The following is a 15,140-nucleotide window of genomic DNA, read 5'->3' as shown; positions in this document are numbered from 1 at the left end:
ACATTCTTCTTCCGATGTACATGGCTTAGTTTCTCAATGATTTCTTTTAAAGTAGGCAAGACACCATCAGAATTAAATTATATACAAATATATGGCCGACTACTATTAACCTGAGATGAACGATCTTCTTACTGAAGTTTTCAGCCATGTCCTATATCTGATGAAATTTTGGGGTTGAAAAAATGAATTATTGGAAAAAGAAAAAAAAGAACATTAGCAGAAATCTGCGTTCCGTTTTTCAGAAGCTTCTACAGCTAAAGCGTTCCAATTTTAAGAATATCTGTGATCTTTGGAATTTGGATTTTACAGAGCAACCCCTGGAGTCTCCTTGACTAGGTCTATGTTTCCGTACTTTACAAGCATGCAAGTCAATAGATGTATTAGAGACATTTTCTTGAAAAAGGGCATAAAGGAAATCGACGGTCAATTTCCATAGAATATCAACCTCATCAATTCTTGATGGATTGAAAGAAAAATTGTTGCTTCAAATAGACTTTATAATGTAACATGAATCATGATGTGCATACATATGATATATAGGAAGTTGAGAAGAATGTGCAACTTACTTGCGAGGAGGATAAAAATTCTGAAGGGAAAACTCCTGCAATGCTATTTATGGAGGAACACAAGGAATTAGTTAAGGAAGGTGAGAAATGGATGAAAGATAAGGCAAGCTCATGCACAGTTGCAGCAGCACTCATTGCCACAGTGGTCTTTGCTGCAGCAATCACCGCTCCTGGAGGAAACAAAAATGAAGATGGTTATCCAAATTTCTCCAAACAAAAAGCATTTGTATTATTATTGATTCCGGTAGCCTTTAGTGCCACACTTTTATCTAGTATTCTGCAACAAGAAAGCTTGGATGCTGATTCCGGTGGGTGGCTTAGCCTGTTTGCCGATTTAGTTATTTGTGTCACTGCAGTTTGCTCTTCTTGTAGACATTATTTATCCCACATTAGACCTAGAATTTTTGGTAAGCAAAGCGATCACATGCTATGCTAGGCTACCTGCATAGTCTCTTTTATATGTATTATTATTGTGGCCCTTTGTTTTGACATCATATAACATAATGTTATGGAGATTGATAAATGGTAGTCGTAAGCTAAATTCCAAAGCAACTCTTGCGGAAGATGGACATGTGGATACACCACTTTATGGAACAACCTTTTAAAAATTAAACACTCTTGGCTAATTTACAAACAATTAAACTCATCATGCACGACACACATTTTAGTGGCAAAATTACTTTCACCACTAAAAACACTGATCAGAACTTTCGCCAGAAAATCTATTACTGCTGCTGGCAGAAGAGAGCCGATTTCACTATAACAGGCTAATCCTATGCGCATAAATGAAGTCTGGTATTAGAATATTTTGGTTGCATCTTTTTCTTTCTTTATAATTATTTTCGGGAAATAAGAAATCTCATTTCTTGAATCAACTTGCAATTAGAAGATTAACTGGAGATGCAACAGATGAGAACAAGATAATATTTAATCTCACAAGCAAATGGTTTAGTAAGTTCAATGTCCTTGCATGCAAAAGAACTGGTTATCATAATTGGAGTGTCAAATTTAAGACTACCAGATATGATACTAACATTATATTATACACAAGTGATAGTGAAACTGAAACCAGCCTCGTCATATTACAAAAATGAGGGCGTGGATGAATATCGCAGTGGAAATTCTTGTGAATCACGGACCCAAAGGTGTTCCAGTACTGGCGACATTTTCAAACCAATGATTTTTACTTCTGGATTTGAGTGACCATCTAGGAACACCTTCGTAATCTGCAAACAAAGCAACGCGACAAACTTCAGACTCAAATGTCCGGCAATTGTATTTTGCATTTGGGGAATAGAACTCAACAATGGACATCACCTGGCCACATCCAAAAAGTTTAAGCACCCTCAATGATGAACAGCTATCCACAATCAAACCCACAGCTTCATCTGACAAGTTTCGGCACCAAGATAAATCCAAACTTATCAAATTTCTTGACCGTCTGGCAAGCGATATGGCTGTATGGTGACCAACCTAGAAAGAGGTCAAAGATGTCTCTGTCAGTAAGTTTACCATAATTTAAAAACTACTTCACCTAGCTTCACGCCAGCAAACGGGATATTTTAAACCAAACAAAAGACATAAGACACAGTTAGTAGCATGTTTAAAGATTAAAAGCAAAATATACGAGAATTATGCAAGGAAAGCACCAAAACATGACCAAAACTGATTAATGCAATTCACATAGGAACACCACAAACAGAAAACTAGAGTGATCCCAGAAAGAGTAAATCCTTAGAAGATGGGAGAAAGCCGGCATACCTTCTTAACATTATTTAGAGAAAGTTCTTTAAGAAGATCCCCTGAAGATTCCAAAAATGCAGCGATACCTTCATCACTGTCACAGAGAAGAGTGAAAAGGTGAATCTGTTTTCTGAATAGTACGATGAGCATCAACAGAAATTGTGCCGATATAAATTTTAAGAAAAAGTGCATGTTCAATAGTGCACCGCAGAAGATTCCCATGACAAGACTTTTCACTTAGTGCACCAATTTCTCTATTATCATGAATGATACCTCTAGTCAGACCATAGACACTTTTCACCTGAGTTCAAAATTAGTATCGCAATTAAAACAATTTTACACTTCCAAGGAATTTGTCCAATATATGAAATTACTAGAAAAACTTCACGGACTGTGTCCAGAAGGCATTTCCTTTTGGTCCTTAGTATGCAGCAAGAAAAGAAGAGTTTGGCGACTTTGGTAATCTCAGTATGCTCCATGCAGTTGTCCCAGAGAACTCTTCATACAAGCAGAGCATCTGTTTTCAGCTTAGCGAAATCACAATAAACAATATTTTTTATCTAGGATCATCTATATTTGAAACATGAAAGAATAGTTTGGATCATCTCTTTCACTTCCATTGACTAAACAGTTAGAATATGTTGCCCTTGGGAAACTAACCTAGTAGCCAGGTGCATGCTTTAGCACAAAAGATGAGCGGCTCAAGCCTCAAGTTAACATCTCCTACATCTCCCTTAAAATAGGTGAGACCTTCTGGAACCAATAAATTGTATTTTTTTCAAGCAAAATCACAATAAATATCAATGTCAAAGAGCATTGATAGACACTAAGTAACCACCTTTAGCATCACTAGCATGCCCCATTATAAGCAACCCGCCCCAGAGAAACAGCTTGAGCACACCCAACAGCAACAAATATTAAAAAGGAGAAGTAGTAGAAACAGCCAAACAGACTACTTCAATTTAAGAGTTATTCCCTAATTTGATCCCTGAACTTCCTTGCGCATTCAAACCAAGCTTATAAAGTACTAAAACGAAAAATTACTGACCACTACATCAAACTCAAACATACAAACTCAAGCAGTAGAAAAGCAATCATCTGCAAAAATGAAATGAGTGCATTAAATGCAAGGTGATAAGAAGAGTGTTACAAAAGAACCTGAATGCATTGCGGCAGAGTTTTAACGTTTGAATCTCTCTACAACCATTTGCAAGAAATCCTAAAGTAGAATCTGTCAATTTCCTCAAGTTAACAAGGTTAAGGGCACATAGTCCAGGACAGGTTTCAGCTATGACTTTCAATGAAGAATCAGTCAATTTCCTGCACCAAATTAGTAACATCCAAAATAATTCTCGACAGCAGCCACGAAAATTTAACAAACATCACACTAAAAATGGTCAACAAGCTTACGTGCAATCAGCCAAACCGAACTCCTTTATATTATGACCACAAGCAACAACAAATTCTCGAACAAAATCATCACAAACAGTTTGAATTCCAGCTAGTGATAATACTTCCAAATGTTCTAGCTTCTTCAGTGACGGCAAAATGAGCATCGCATCAAGGCTTTGGCAATCATCAATATACAATTCCCGAAGAACTGATCCCAATGAGTCTGCTAAAGTCCCAATACTGGTGGACGTAAGATGGGAGCACTGACTCAGATTTATAGATCTTAGAGAAGTAGCTGAAGCAACAAGTAAACTCAGCCCAATATCTGAAAGCCGGCATGCCCCACACAGGGATAATGTAATTAGCGCAGGCAAGCTTCTTGATGACCTAGCTAAAGTAGCAGGAATAACATAATCAGGCATGCAGCGGCCACATTGGTCAAGTTGTAAAACCTGATTAAAAAATGGAAAGCAGATTATGTGCAATGTCCAAGACAATAGAAAGTTTAAATTAAAATACTTCAGATTAATTTCCATAAAGGAGACAAGCAATAGATTCTAAAACCAAATCACAAAATTCTAAAAACATGGGAAGAATCTGATAGAAGCAGGTGTGGAATGAAAGAATATCAGTGGAGCAAATAGATGCCTGGATACAATTAGGAAAACATGAACAATATGATATTTAGTTAAAAGAATAAGCAGCAAATGACATGACGTTAAAGTCTGTACTCAATGATAATCATAGTTAGTTAAATTTAACATACAAATCCAGTGTGATTAAGACATAAGTGCATAACCTAACTACTCAGAAACCATCTAGCAAAGTCAAATCTGGAATTTGCAGTGTTATTCAGTAAATTTTCCCTTTCTCAAGGACTTAGCAATGAATCAGTTAATTTGCAACTTAAAGTGGGAGCACTCTCATGCATGCCTTCTTGCATATTGGTGAGCATACCCATATCCTTTGACCTCTTCCTAAAAAGTCCTTTCCATATCTAAACAAGTCAGTCAAACTTCATGTGTTACTTGCAATTTAACCACCATGATATGTTAGTGCGAAAGAGAAGAACCTAAGGGGTTTGCATACAAACAAATAATTTCTAGATTGAGCATGCTACTGTAACCATTATCATAACTTCATTTCAAATATCAATATAAAAGCAAGTAATACAAAATGTAAAGCTTTCATAATCACATAAGTACCGATAAATTGTTGGTGTCACAACCCTCAAAACATTTCACAAGCTCTTCCTCTGACATCCATGAACAATCCTTAACACGTATCTCCGTAGGGGATCCACGAACAAGAAGATCCAAAAAAGAGCTATTCATTTTCCGACAATCACAAAGCAGTTGGCAAAGCCTATGCCTCAATGCATCCGGAACATGGTCGAGCGAAGTGACAGCATCAACATTCTTGACAATAATTCTCATGCACAATTCTTGCAGAGAAGGAACGCATGTTCTTGATTGCCTATTTCTTGTCGGAACCCATGTTATTGGCACAGATTGTGGTTTTTCTAAAGTGGAGGCTCCCTGCTGAGAGTTACGCATATTAGCTCTGTCCCTAATAATCTTCATAGCAGTAGAGAATGGACCCGGCCAATCTTCAATTCTCTCATTCTCCTCTACAGATGAAATTTCTACATTATCAACTTCTGAAGGCAAATTTTCGTCCTCCTGACGATCAAACTGAGCAAATCGAGAAGCATTTCTCGTAGCAATATCACGAAATTGGTCCATTCTTGATTCGTTCTTGTTGCTTGTGTTTATATTCATAGTCTGCCTTTCATTCCCAGGCAATAATACAACATTTTCCCCTAAACTATGACCTAACTCTTTAACTTTGGATTGCAATTCCAGTTCGTCTTTACCAATGGAATTTGATAAACCATCATCATCCAAATTCGCTTTTCCTTTCTCTTCTCTGCTATACCTCCTCTTTGTTCGCATTGAATTACTACTCTCATGACTAAATTTGTTGACCTCTAATCTTGAACTACAATTCCCCTCAACGACACTTTGTTTTTCCATCAACTTCTCAGTTAATTTGGCCTTGCCTTTGTCTTTGTCACTCACATTCTCAAATTCCTCTACATTCAAATCCTTCGCTTCAATGACTAAATTCTCACCACTATCATACTCCACTTTTCTCTTAACGACACGCTTCCCAGATCTCAAGCTCAATATCATCTCACTGTCCACATTATCATTGTCATTAACCTGAAACGCCGAGTTTTGCTCCTCAGTCTCTTCCTTCTCTTTTTCAATAGAACTAATCTTCCTTTTGCGGGACCCATTTTGATCCCTTGGAACAGATTTTGAAGCGAGACGGAGGCTTCGTCTTCTGGTGGAATCGGAGCCCAATTCATGAGAGGGCAGCGATAGTCGGCGGGTCGAAGGTTCACGGGTCTGTGCGGGAGTAACGGGTTCAGGCAAGGATTTAGTAGAAGGACAGAGTATCTTGCGAGACCTGAGCATAACCATGGCTGCTTAGTTAGTGACCAACCAAACAGAAAATGGCGGGAAATGGACAGTCGTAATAGAGGGAATGTGTAGCAGAGTTTGGCGACCTTTTTGGGTTACTGCTTTTAGGGTTTTTGGTATTTATTACTCGCGCGATACGATGCTTCGGGTTTCCCGCCAAATGTTGCAGCAATATTAACAGTTTTGTATTTTTTTAAATAAAATAAAAGACCTTTCAGTTTCGGATAAGAACAATAAAATGACCGGTCCATATTACTTTTGAAAAAAAGAAAAATATATATATTTATATATTAACAATTGGTTATTTACATAATTTAATAAATATTTAAACTTAATTACGATATATAATATATATTTTATTTAATTAATTAAATATTTAATATATATTTTCTTTTAATGTGTGTACATATATTATATAAAAATATTTAAATATAATATAAGATTAGATACATATTAAATTTAATAAAAAATTAAATATGTTTAGATATTAAAAATATAAAATTTAGTGAGTTAATAAAATTTTTGTTGCATTTAGCTGTAAAGTATGTAAAAGAATGCACATACATAAAAATTTTAATATATTTAAAGGTAAAATATGTAAAAGAATGCACATACATACAAATTTTAATGGTTATATTATTAAGTATATAGGATAAATTATTTTTTTGATTTATAATTATTATTATTTTAGTAAGTACAATTAAATTTCTAAAATATTTTTGTTTTTACTTTAAAATTTTAAAAGTCATCGAAAAAAATTTTTAAAAATAAATTAAAATAATTAAATAAAATTATTAAAAAGTATAATTTAGACCTTCTTAATTCTCTATACAGGATTACTTTAAGATATAAATGAAAAAAAAAATGATTTATCCCTCCAAATGTACAACGCTATCTAAGAAATCTAGTACGTGAATAGTAGATGTTGGTTAAGAAAGCAAATGAATGTAGAGATAACGATATTAGACCTTCGTATTCCTTCCTAAAATATGCAGACTTCACCTTAAAGTCATCAACCAAGAGAGAAAATCTCGTAGATCGAGTTCCAAGTTTCTTCTCTTTGCCAAGAATATGGTATATTTTAATTTTGATTGCCATTCATATCATCTCAATTGTAATTAGGTTTAGGATATTTGAATAAAAGGAAAGTAGTTTATTAATTTTAATTTTGTTATTTTATTTAATTTAATATTTTATTTTTAATCTTTTAAATGAACGCCTTGTGTGTTAACACTATTGGTTTATTTATAAACCACTTTTACACATATTGGAAATGAGAAGTTGAAGCTGTGTGAGAATGACGTGGACATCTCACGTTAGATTTCCATATGTGTCTTTTAACTCGCAGAAAAAAAAAAAAAAAGTCTATTGATAATCATTAAAGTCCAAGAAATTTAATGACACAAATTAAAAACTTAAGGACTTTTACGAAACTTAACCTAAATTTGAGAGACAGTCTTTTACCTCACGCCTCGCCCTCGGGCATCATCATGGACGATAACTGAAAAACAATGACTTGGATTTATCTCCGTAAACCGCGCGTAGATTTGCATTACAGACAAGAAAGGAAAATAAATATTAAAAAAAAAGTTAGTCTTATATAATTCATTATGCAGCCGCTATTTATCCGCCGCGTAAGGGCTGCTAGTCAAGAATACACCTTTTTATGTCCTTAGCCAACAGCGACATGTCTAGTTGACAGAAGAATGAAGCTACCAGAAAACTGAGGCCTTATTTCGTCTTTACGGGTTGGTCAGCTTTGATGGGCTGGGCAGCAAATGGAGTTGAGCTGTGGGAATCATTAGCCAGCTCAGCTGATATCATTTGCATGCACATAGTTTCATTCAAGAGAGCAATTAGACTAAATAATCTAAACACTTAAAAGAATAATAAGATATATGGATAAAATAAAGTAATTGAGAATGATTTAAATAATGAATAAACTTACGGGCCATCTTAATAATTAATTAATTAATTCAGACGATTGATTTCTGTTAAACTTATTTATTATTAAAATATATAACTGAAATGCTACTTCTCACTAAAAAAGAAAAATACTTATTAAAAAATAGCTTAACTAATTAGAAACATATAAAAATAAGAATACGCGTTCTAACATAGTTTTCCTAAATTTGGACCATTTTTTTTGTTTTTTTTAATCAACTTAAACAGTGGATTAGGGTACTTACTTGGACTACTTGTCAAAGATAACATGTTTTTTTTTTTTTTTTAATTGTTCTCTAATTAATTTGCTATTGGCCTTAGGTCAATTTACTTATACTACTACCATACTACGTCGTCTCCTTTTTAAAACTGGAGGCTGCTGTCATCCACTCGTGCTACTATTATTGTTAAAGACTATAATAGCTTTTTTCCAAATCCAAACAGTGATTTAAATGTGTCTTTGAATATATTTACCGTCCTAAAATATTTTTCCTTTCTATATTTATTTATTATCTCAATTCAGATTAATATAATATAATATTTACCATTTGACAGTTATTTCCTTTATGAAATTTTTAATATTTTGATATTTGGATTTAGTAAGTCGAATTCAAATTATATAAGATATAACTCGTTACATTTACGAGTCAAGTTATAAATAGACTTATAAATAAAATATGACATCAATAATTTAATTTTTAATATATAAATTTTATAGTTTATACTAGAATAAAGTCATAAATATATTACATTCTTTATAATATAGATATCTTAATTCTTATAATAAGTTCATGAACATATTAATCTATAATTTATATTTATTATTTTCTTAAAACTCAATTAAGCTCATAACTCGTGGGATATAAATAAACAAGCAAATCAAGCCTAACCCATCAAAACTTAACTTAATTCGGTTCAATTATGAGCCTTAGTTTAAAGGGTAGTGTACCCTTATCTCGCAATCATTAGGTCTTTGTAAAGAAATAATGAAATTAGAAAATTTATTATTTAGTTACAAAAATATTTTATTATTATAATTGACATTCAAGATAAAAAAATTTAAATGAATCATGAATTTATATATTATTGTGAACAATAGCTTCTGCTATAGAGTTTTCAGTGCAGTAAAATGGGTATTTTTCTATTTAACTGTGAACATCTTTTTGGAAAATAAAAATCTCATCATAACATTTAATGACCTTTTGAATTAACTATTGAAATTTATTTAAGAAAAACAATAGATATTCAATTAACATCTAATTCTTACTTGATGCAACATATAATATTTTATAATATTATTTTCTAAATTTAAAATATTGTATATGATATCTTACATAAAGTGGATAAAAATTAGTACAAATCATTTAACAGTACTCTTATTTTAATTACTTTTATCTTTCTTTTATGGTTTTGTTTTTTCATATTGTTTTACATTTTGGGATTAATAATGGTCGCGTGCTTTAAATTATTTGTTGAAAAAGGAAATTGAAGTAAAATAGAAACTGGTGATTTCTTAGGAAATCTCCTTTGCTATAAAAGGCAAGTAATGGAGTGAACAAATCAGCAATTTTACCGCTTGAATTACTTTTGGAAAAGGAACTCTGTATTAAAGCTTTATTCTTTTAGTTGCAGCATATTTACTTCTCTATTAAAAGCTGAAGATTTTTGCCAAATTTTTGGTGGGATTATACAACTGTCGGTCAACCGGAGAATCGCATTACTGAAGTGTTTTATTTTATTTTATGTTTTAAAAATTTAATATAAAATTTTAATGGACTCGGTCAATATCTATTGACAGTTGAAGGAACTCAGGTTTTATTGATATTAATTTAGATTTATGAACTGTAATTAAAAACTAATTTGACTTACTGTATCTTTAGTCTTGACTTGATTGGTGAAACAATAATTTTAATATAAAGAAAAGGTCCAGATCAACCCATTTCTGTTGTTCGCAAGCAAGCAAGCAAGCAATCCAGAAACAAAGAAGAAAAGAGAGCTTTTTATTAGCTTTCAGTTCTTTTTCCTTGTTCTCTGCAACAAACTCAAGTTTCAGACACAGAAAATCCACCAAGATTATTGTTACTGTTATATACAGATAATATTACCCTCTTTTTTTTCGAAAACAGAAAATCTTTCTTTCTCTGGGTTTGTTAAAGACCATCTCATCAGAATCAATTCAAAATCTCTGTTATTATTATTCAAGATAAGGCTACACATTTCAAAATATTAAAAAAAAATTGATTTTTATTATTCGTTTACATGGGTCACCACCATAACACAAGTAGTAGTGATGGAGTTTCTCAGAGAGTTAACAGCCCTCGATTTTCGGGCCCGATGACTCGCCGGGCTCCGTCTTTTAAACGCCACACCACCACCACTACTGCAACCTCCACCACCAATGGCAGCAATACCCATATCAACATTAGTAATAACCAGAGTGACAATAATAGTCACGAGATTGATTTGCAGCAGCTTAATTCACCTAGATCTGAATCTATTGAGGTGTTTGAGAGGCAGCAGAATTACAGTCAGTATGTGACGCAGAGAGTTCATGGTGGTGTTGTTAAAAATTTCTTGAATAAAAAGGGTGTTGGGGGTGGTATTGGATCTGTAGTAGTGGAGTTGGGTTTTAGAGATAGGAAGAATTTAGGGCAATTAATGTTCTTTTTGTTCTGCGGGCTGTGTTTATTTTTGGGTGTTTTTAAGATTTGTGCTAATGGGTGGTTTGGATCTGCTCTTGAAAAAGCTGCTGCTAACTCCAATCAGGTTATTTTATAAATTTATGTATTTTTTTATTCATTGTTCTTAGAATTTTAATTGTTTTGCTTAGTAATTTGATTGTATGAAGTGTCATTTGTATGTTTTTTTTTGCTATTTTAGAACACTTGCAGTACTTATCTGATGAAATTATTTTTAGCTATTGGCTGGTCTTATCAACAGAAGACTGAAAATTTTTGACTTGTGAAAATATGATTTGGAACTGTCTTCTATGAGCTTGTACCTGTAAATTTAATACTAAATAAATCCTTAGTCGTTCCCAGTAACATACTCTAGTTTCTTTTTCTGAGATATAAGTGCAGGGATAGTTTCTCCTGCTTTTAGATGATTAAAACAATTTTAGGACTTAATACAAACTGCTTTTCCATTTATGCTGCTGTATATATATATATATATATATATATATGCTGAGAGATAGAGTCATAAGACCATACGGGTTGTGTGTTTTCCTGGACATTTCATTATCAATATCTTATTGCTTTAAAATTTTTGCTTTCTCTGGTAATCTAACTTTGTATTGTACATGGAGATGTGTTTTTCTGTTTTCACTATTTTTATTATGTGATTTTGTAACTCTGTATATGCATGCGTATGTGTATTCTTGCATTTCCTTCATTCTGATAGATGGTTTTCTTTATCTTATCTGAAATGTTTCACTGTTCGAATTAGGATTTACCTGATTTTACAACTCAAGTCCATGATAAATATCAAAACTCTCAAGACTCTGATACTTACGGACATGGGATGGAGGTGACTTACGAGGAGCAAGACATAACGACTGTATTATCAGGTGTAGTTGGTGATGTAAGTCATGATTTTCATCTTAAGCATTTGTGTTATGCAATGTAATGTTTACTTTCTAAGAAACCAAAGAAAGTAGAAAAACCTAAATTTAATTTTTGTGGGAACTGACAGAAACCTAACCTTGTGAAGAATATTATCTTGCTTATTTTCTGAAATTTATTATCTTCAGTTCTCAGGAATCTGGTCCAGACCCAACAGTGAGAATTTCACCCAGTGTATTGACCAATCAAGAAGCCGCAAAAGTACGAAACTTAAACAGTTAGATCGCCTATTAATCTCTCTTCCTCTCTCCCTTTTATGCACCACCTAAAAATCCATTTTTCTTCTTTTGGCAGAGCTGGATGCAAAGACAAACGGTTACATTCTCATAAATGCTAATGGTGGCTTAAATCAGATGAGATTTGGGGTGCGGCTATTTTTTTATCATTTCTTTTAGCTGATATTTGTTTTAATATCAATGATGGCCTAATGTATCAATATTTCTAGTGCACAGATTTGTGATATGGTTGCTGTGGCTAAGATTATGAAGGCAACACTTGTTCTTCCTTCTCTGGATCACACCTCCTACTGGGCTGATGAAAGGTTATTTTAGATGATTTTATCTCTCATACAACTGGACTAATAGCATAAAACTAGTTCCTTTCTTGCAAAATTGAAGTTGAGAATTTTGCATAGGCTGATTACAATTGATCTGATTGGTCGGATGGAACATTCAGTGACTTATATTAGAGATGAGTATAATAACTGATCCAGAGTATGTTGTTATGCTTGCAAGAGTATACTAATATATAGTAGTAAGAGGGTAATATTATTGCTTAATGCATGTAAGCAAATCACATATGAAGATTACGTCAGGCATATTATCCCTGTGTGCCTTCTAGTCTTTAATAGATTATTATGATATTTAAAAAGTATGAGTTTTGCTACTAGGAAAAATGATACTCAACTAATTCTTGTGAGCACATTGTGTTTTGAGGAGTAGGTTAAGAGCATGTCAATTTTTCTTTAGTCATAACAGATATTTTATCTGATTTTCATTATGGAGTATGATAGGCTTCCAATAAAAGTTATCATCAACACATGTCACTGGGTTGCACTCTTGCATTTAGGGAATCCTTTATCCAGTGTTTGAATCCAGCGTTTGAATTGCACGAGTATTGTAATGTTTTTGAATGATCTTAGAGCCAACTTATTTCATTTCTGTTTGCAGTGGCTTCAAGGATCTATTCAATTGGCAATACTTCATCGACACATTGAAGAATGATATCCACATTGTTGAGACATTACCGCCTGAATATGCTGGAATCGAACCTCTTACAAAAACACCAATTTCTTGGTCTAAGGTTGGTCAATTTGATTAACTTTTTTGTTCCTTTAAGTTCTATGGAGAACCAGTACAGTATAAGGCTAGTCAGGACTAGATTATTACTGTACGTTCTATGAGACTGACTATTATCTGTTCAACCTGTGATTTCTTTGTTCAGGTTAGTTATTATAAAACTGAGGTCCTGCCACTGTTGAAGCAGCACAAAGTAATCTATTTCACTCACACTGATTCTCGCCTTGCCAACAATGGGCTTCCCGATTCCATACAGAGGCTGAGATGCCGTGTTAATTATAGGGCATTGAAGTACTCTGAACCAATAGAAGAACTTGGAAACATCTTGATCTCTAGAATGAGACAAAATGGAAGCCCGTATCTTGCTCTCCATTTGAGGTTGGTTCTTATTGTTGAAACTCTTAGAGAAATTAAGATGATATGTTTTCTTTTCATTGTAAATCATGTCATGAGTTTGTCCTGAATACCACTTGGTCTCTAGTCTTTAAATATGAACAGGGGGAATATTGTACGACTCTGCTTAAGGTGCTTATACTTTCTCACTGTTGACTGTAGGTATGAGAAGGATATGCTTGCATTTACAGGCTGCAGTCATAATTTGACCGCAGAAGAAGATGAAGAGCTGCGCAAGATGCGTTATGAAGTGAGCCATTGGAAGGAGAAAGAAATAAATGGAACAGAAAGAAGGTTGCTTGGTGGTTGCCCGTTGACCCCTAGGGAGACTTCTCTTTTGCTTAAAGGGATGGGTTTCCCATTGGACACCAGAATTTACTTGGTAGCTGGTGAAGCCTATGGGAATGGAAGCATGCAATATCTTCTGGATGAATTCCCTTACATATTCTCACATTCATCTCTTTCCACCGAACAAGAGCTGAATCCCTTCAAGAAACATCAGAACATGTTGGCTGGTTTAGACTATGTTATTGCACTTCAAAGTGATGTATTTGTTTTTACCTATGATGGAAATATGGCAAAGGCAGTTCAAGGTCATAGACGATTTGAGGACTTCAAGAAAACTATTAACCCAGACAAGTAATGATCTAACCTATTGTCTTCCAACTTCACCTAATATGTATGGTTAAATAGTGTTATTAGGTTGCTTTTTTCTCCATTTCATTCAAATATAACAATAACAATTGGTTGTTGGCAGGATGAATTTTGTGAAACTAGTGGACGAGTTGGATGAAGGGAAAATATCATGGGAGTCGTTCAGTTCCAAAGTGAAAGAGCTTCACAAAGATAGAGTTGGTGCTCCATATCTAAGGGAGCCTGGAGAGTTTCCAAAACTGGAGGAAAGTTTTTATGCAAATCCCCTTCCAGGATGTATTTGTGAAACAACAGAAGAAAAGTAGAGTACATATAGGCCAGTTTCCTCATACTAATTCAAGGTGTAAGCTCGATGCATACATAAAACAGCATGCTGCCTTTCTTCCGGGCTTATTATCACAGAAAGGCGCAAACTCGATCATCCAAAGTCAGGTGGCAATTGGTTTACTGGTTGAAGGCGCTTCTGCATGTATAAGATAGAGCAAATGCAAAGTGATAGCGATTCTAACAGCCTATTATACTGCTCACTGCAGAGGTTTTATACATCATTCTTAGGGTGTCACAATTGAAGGCAGACACTCATGCCAATCTTCTTTATACTGAACAACACTTGACTAAACAATCATGGGGCTCTTTTTGAGGAAAGAAGGAAGGTTGGGTGACAAATTTTAGCATTACTCCAAAATTGTAGTACTGATTCAATCACAATGTTGAATATCAATAATATTAAAGTTTCATTTCAAGCCAAAACTCTTTCTGGTCCCTTATAATTACCGTAATGTATTTGTCTGTTCTGACTTGTGATATTGCTCCGAGAGAACTCTATTCCATGGGAGATGCCAGGGAAAAAGCTGTGCGAGTGAGGGACCTATTTGCCAATAGGTGAGGCATTCAGCACACCATCGCACTACTATTAACCAACTTGTAGACATTGCCAGTTGGATGCTATTTAACTTCCCCGCTCACCCAGTTGGATGCGTAGAAACATTTGAACCCATGAATCCCCACAAGTTGCAGTTCCAGCTGCTTCAGAATTCT

At 34.1% G+C, this 15,140-nt stretch overlaps 2 protein-coding genes across 2 annotated transcripts; one reads left to right on the top strand and one right to left on the bottom strand.

Annotated features, from left to right (window-relative positions):
- Window positions 1-1,461: 1,461 nt before the first annotated feature.
- LOC8281183 lies at window positions 1,462-6,336 on the bottom strand. The gene is made up of 6 exons (XM_015717390.3): window positions 4,907-6,336; window positions 3,720-4,153; window positions 3,468-3,629; window positions 2,328-2,403; window positions 1,884-2,039; window positions 1,462-1,792 (listed from the first exon to the last, which is right to left on the bottom strand). Exons 1-6 carry the CDS (start codon window positions 6,188-6,190, stop codon window positions 1,649-1,651), a joined length of 2,256 nt encoding a protein of 751 aa, XP_015572876.1. The 5' UTR covers window positions 6,191-6,336; the 3' UTR covers window positions 1,462-1,648.
- Window positions 6,337-10,022: 3,686 nt separating this feature from the next.
- LOC8281184 (O-fucosyltransferase 35) lies at window positions 10,023-14,852 on the top strand. The gene is made up of 9 exons (XM_015717497.3): window positions 10,023-10,900; window positions 11,582-11,716; window positions 11,886-11,958; window positions 12,052-12,122; window positions 12,210-12,298; window positions 12,927-13,059; window positions 13,201-13,433; window positions 13,611-14,087; window positions 14,206-14,852. The coding sequence occupies exons 1-9, from the start codon at window positions 10,394-10,396 to the stop codon at window positions 14,405-14,407; spliced, it is 1,920 nt and encodes a 639-aa protein (XP_015572983.1). The 5' UTR covers window positions 10,023-10,393; the 3' UTR covers window positions 14,408-14,852.
- The last annotated feature ends 288 nt before the right edge of the window (window positions 14,853-15,140 follow it).

The sequence above is a fragment of the Ricinus communis genome, chromosome 3, assembly GCF_019578655.1.
Source record: "Ricinus communis isolate WT05 ecotype wild-type chromosome 3, ASM1957865v1, whole genome shotgun sequence".
NCBI lineage: Eukaryota > Viridiplantae > Streptophyta > Magnoliopsida > Malpighiales > Euphorbiaceae > Ricinus > Ricinus communis.
The sequence above is the reverse complement of the archived record's forward strand: the minus strand, read 5'-3'. Positions and strand labels throughout refer to the sequence as shown.

What these genes read in the sequence shown, in the direction of transcription:
- LOC8281183 (XM_015717390.3), bottom strand. Translation starts at nt 6,190, where the DNA reads ATGGTTATGCTCAGGTCTCGCAAGATACTCTGTCCTTCTACTAAATCC. An exon ending in CTCTGCCGCAATGCATTCAG is followed by an intron (nt 2,404 to 3,467) that starts GTTCTTTTGTAA and finishes TCTCTGTGACAG; the next exon opens with TGATGAAGGTATCGCTGCAT. An exon ending in CTCTAAATAATGTTAAGAAG is followed by an intron (nt 2,040 to 2,327) that starts GTATGCCGGCTT and finishes ACCTCTTTCTAG; the next exon opens with GTTGGTCACCATACAGCCAT.
- LOC8281184 (XM_015717497.3), top strand. Translation starts at nt 10,394, where the DNA reads ATGGGTCACCACCATAACACAAGTAGTAGTGATGGAGTTTCTCAGAGA. An exon ending in TAAATCAGATGAGATTTGGG is followed by an intron (nt 12,123 to 12,209) that starts GTGCGGCTATTT and finishes TCTAGTGCACAG; the next exon opens with ATTTGTGATATGGTTGCTGT. An exon ending in TCCTACTGGGCTGATGAAAG is followed by an intron (nt 12,299 to 12,926) that starts GTTATTTTAGAT and finishes TTCTGTTTGCAG; the next exon opens with TGGCTTCAAGGATCTATTCA.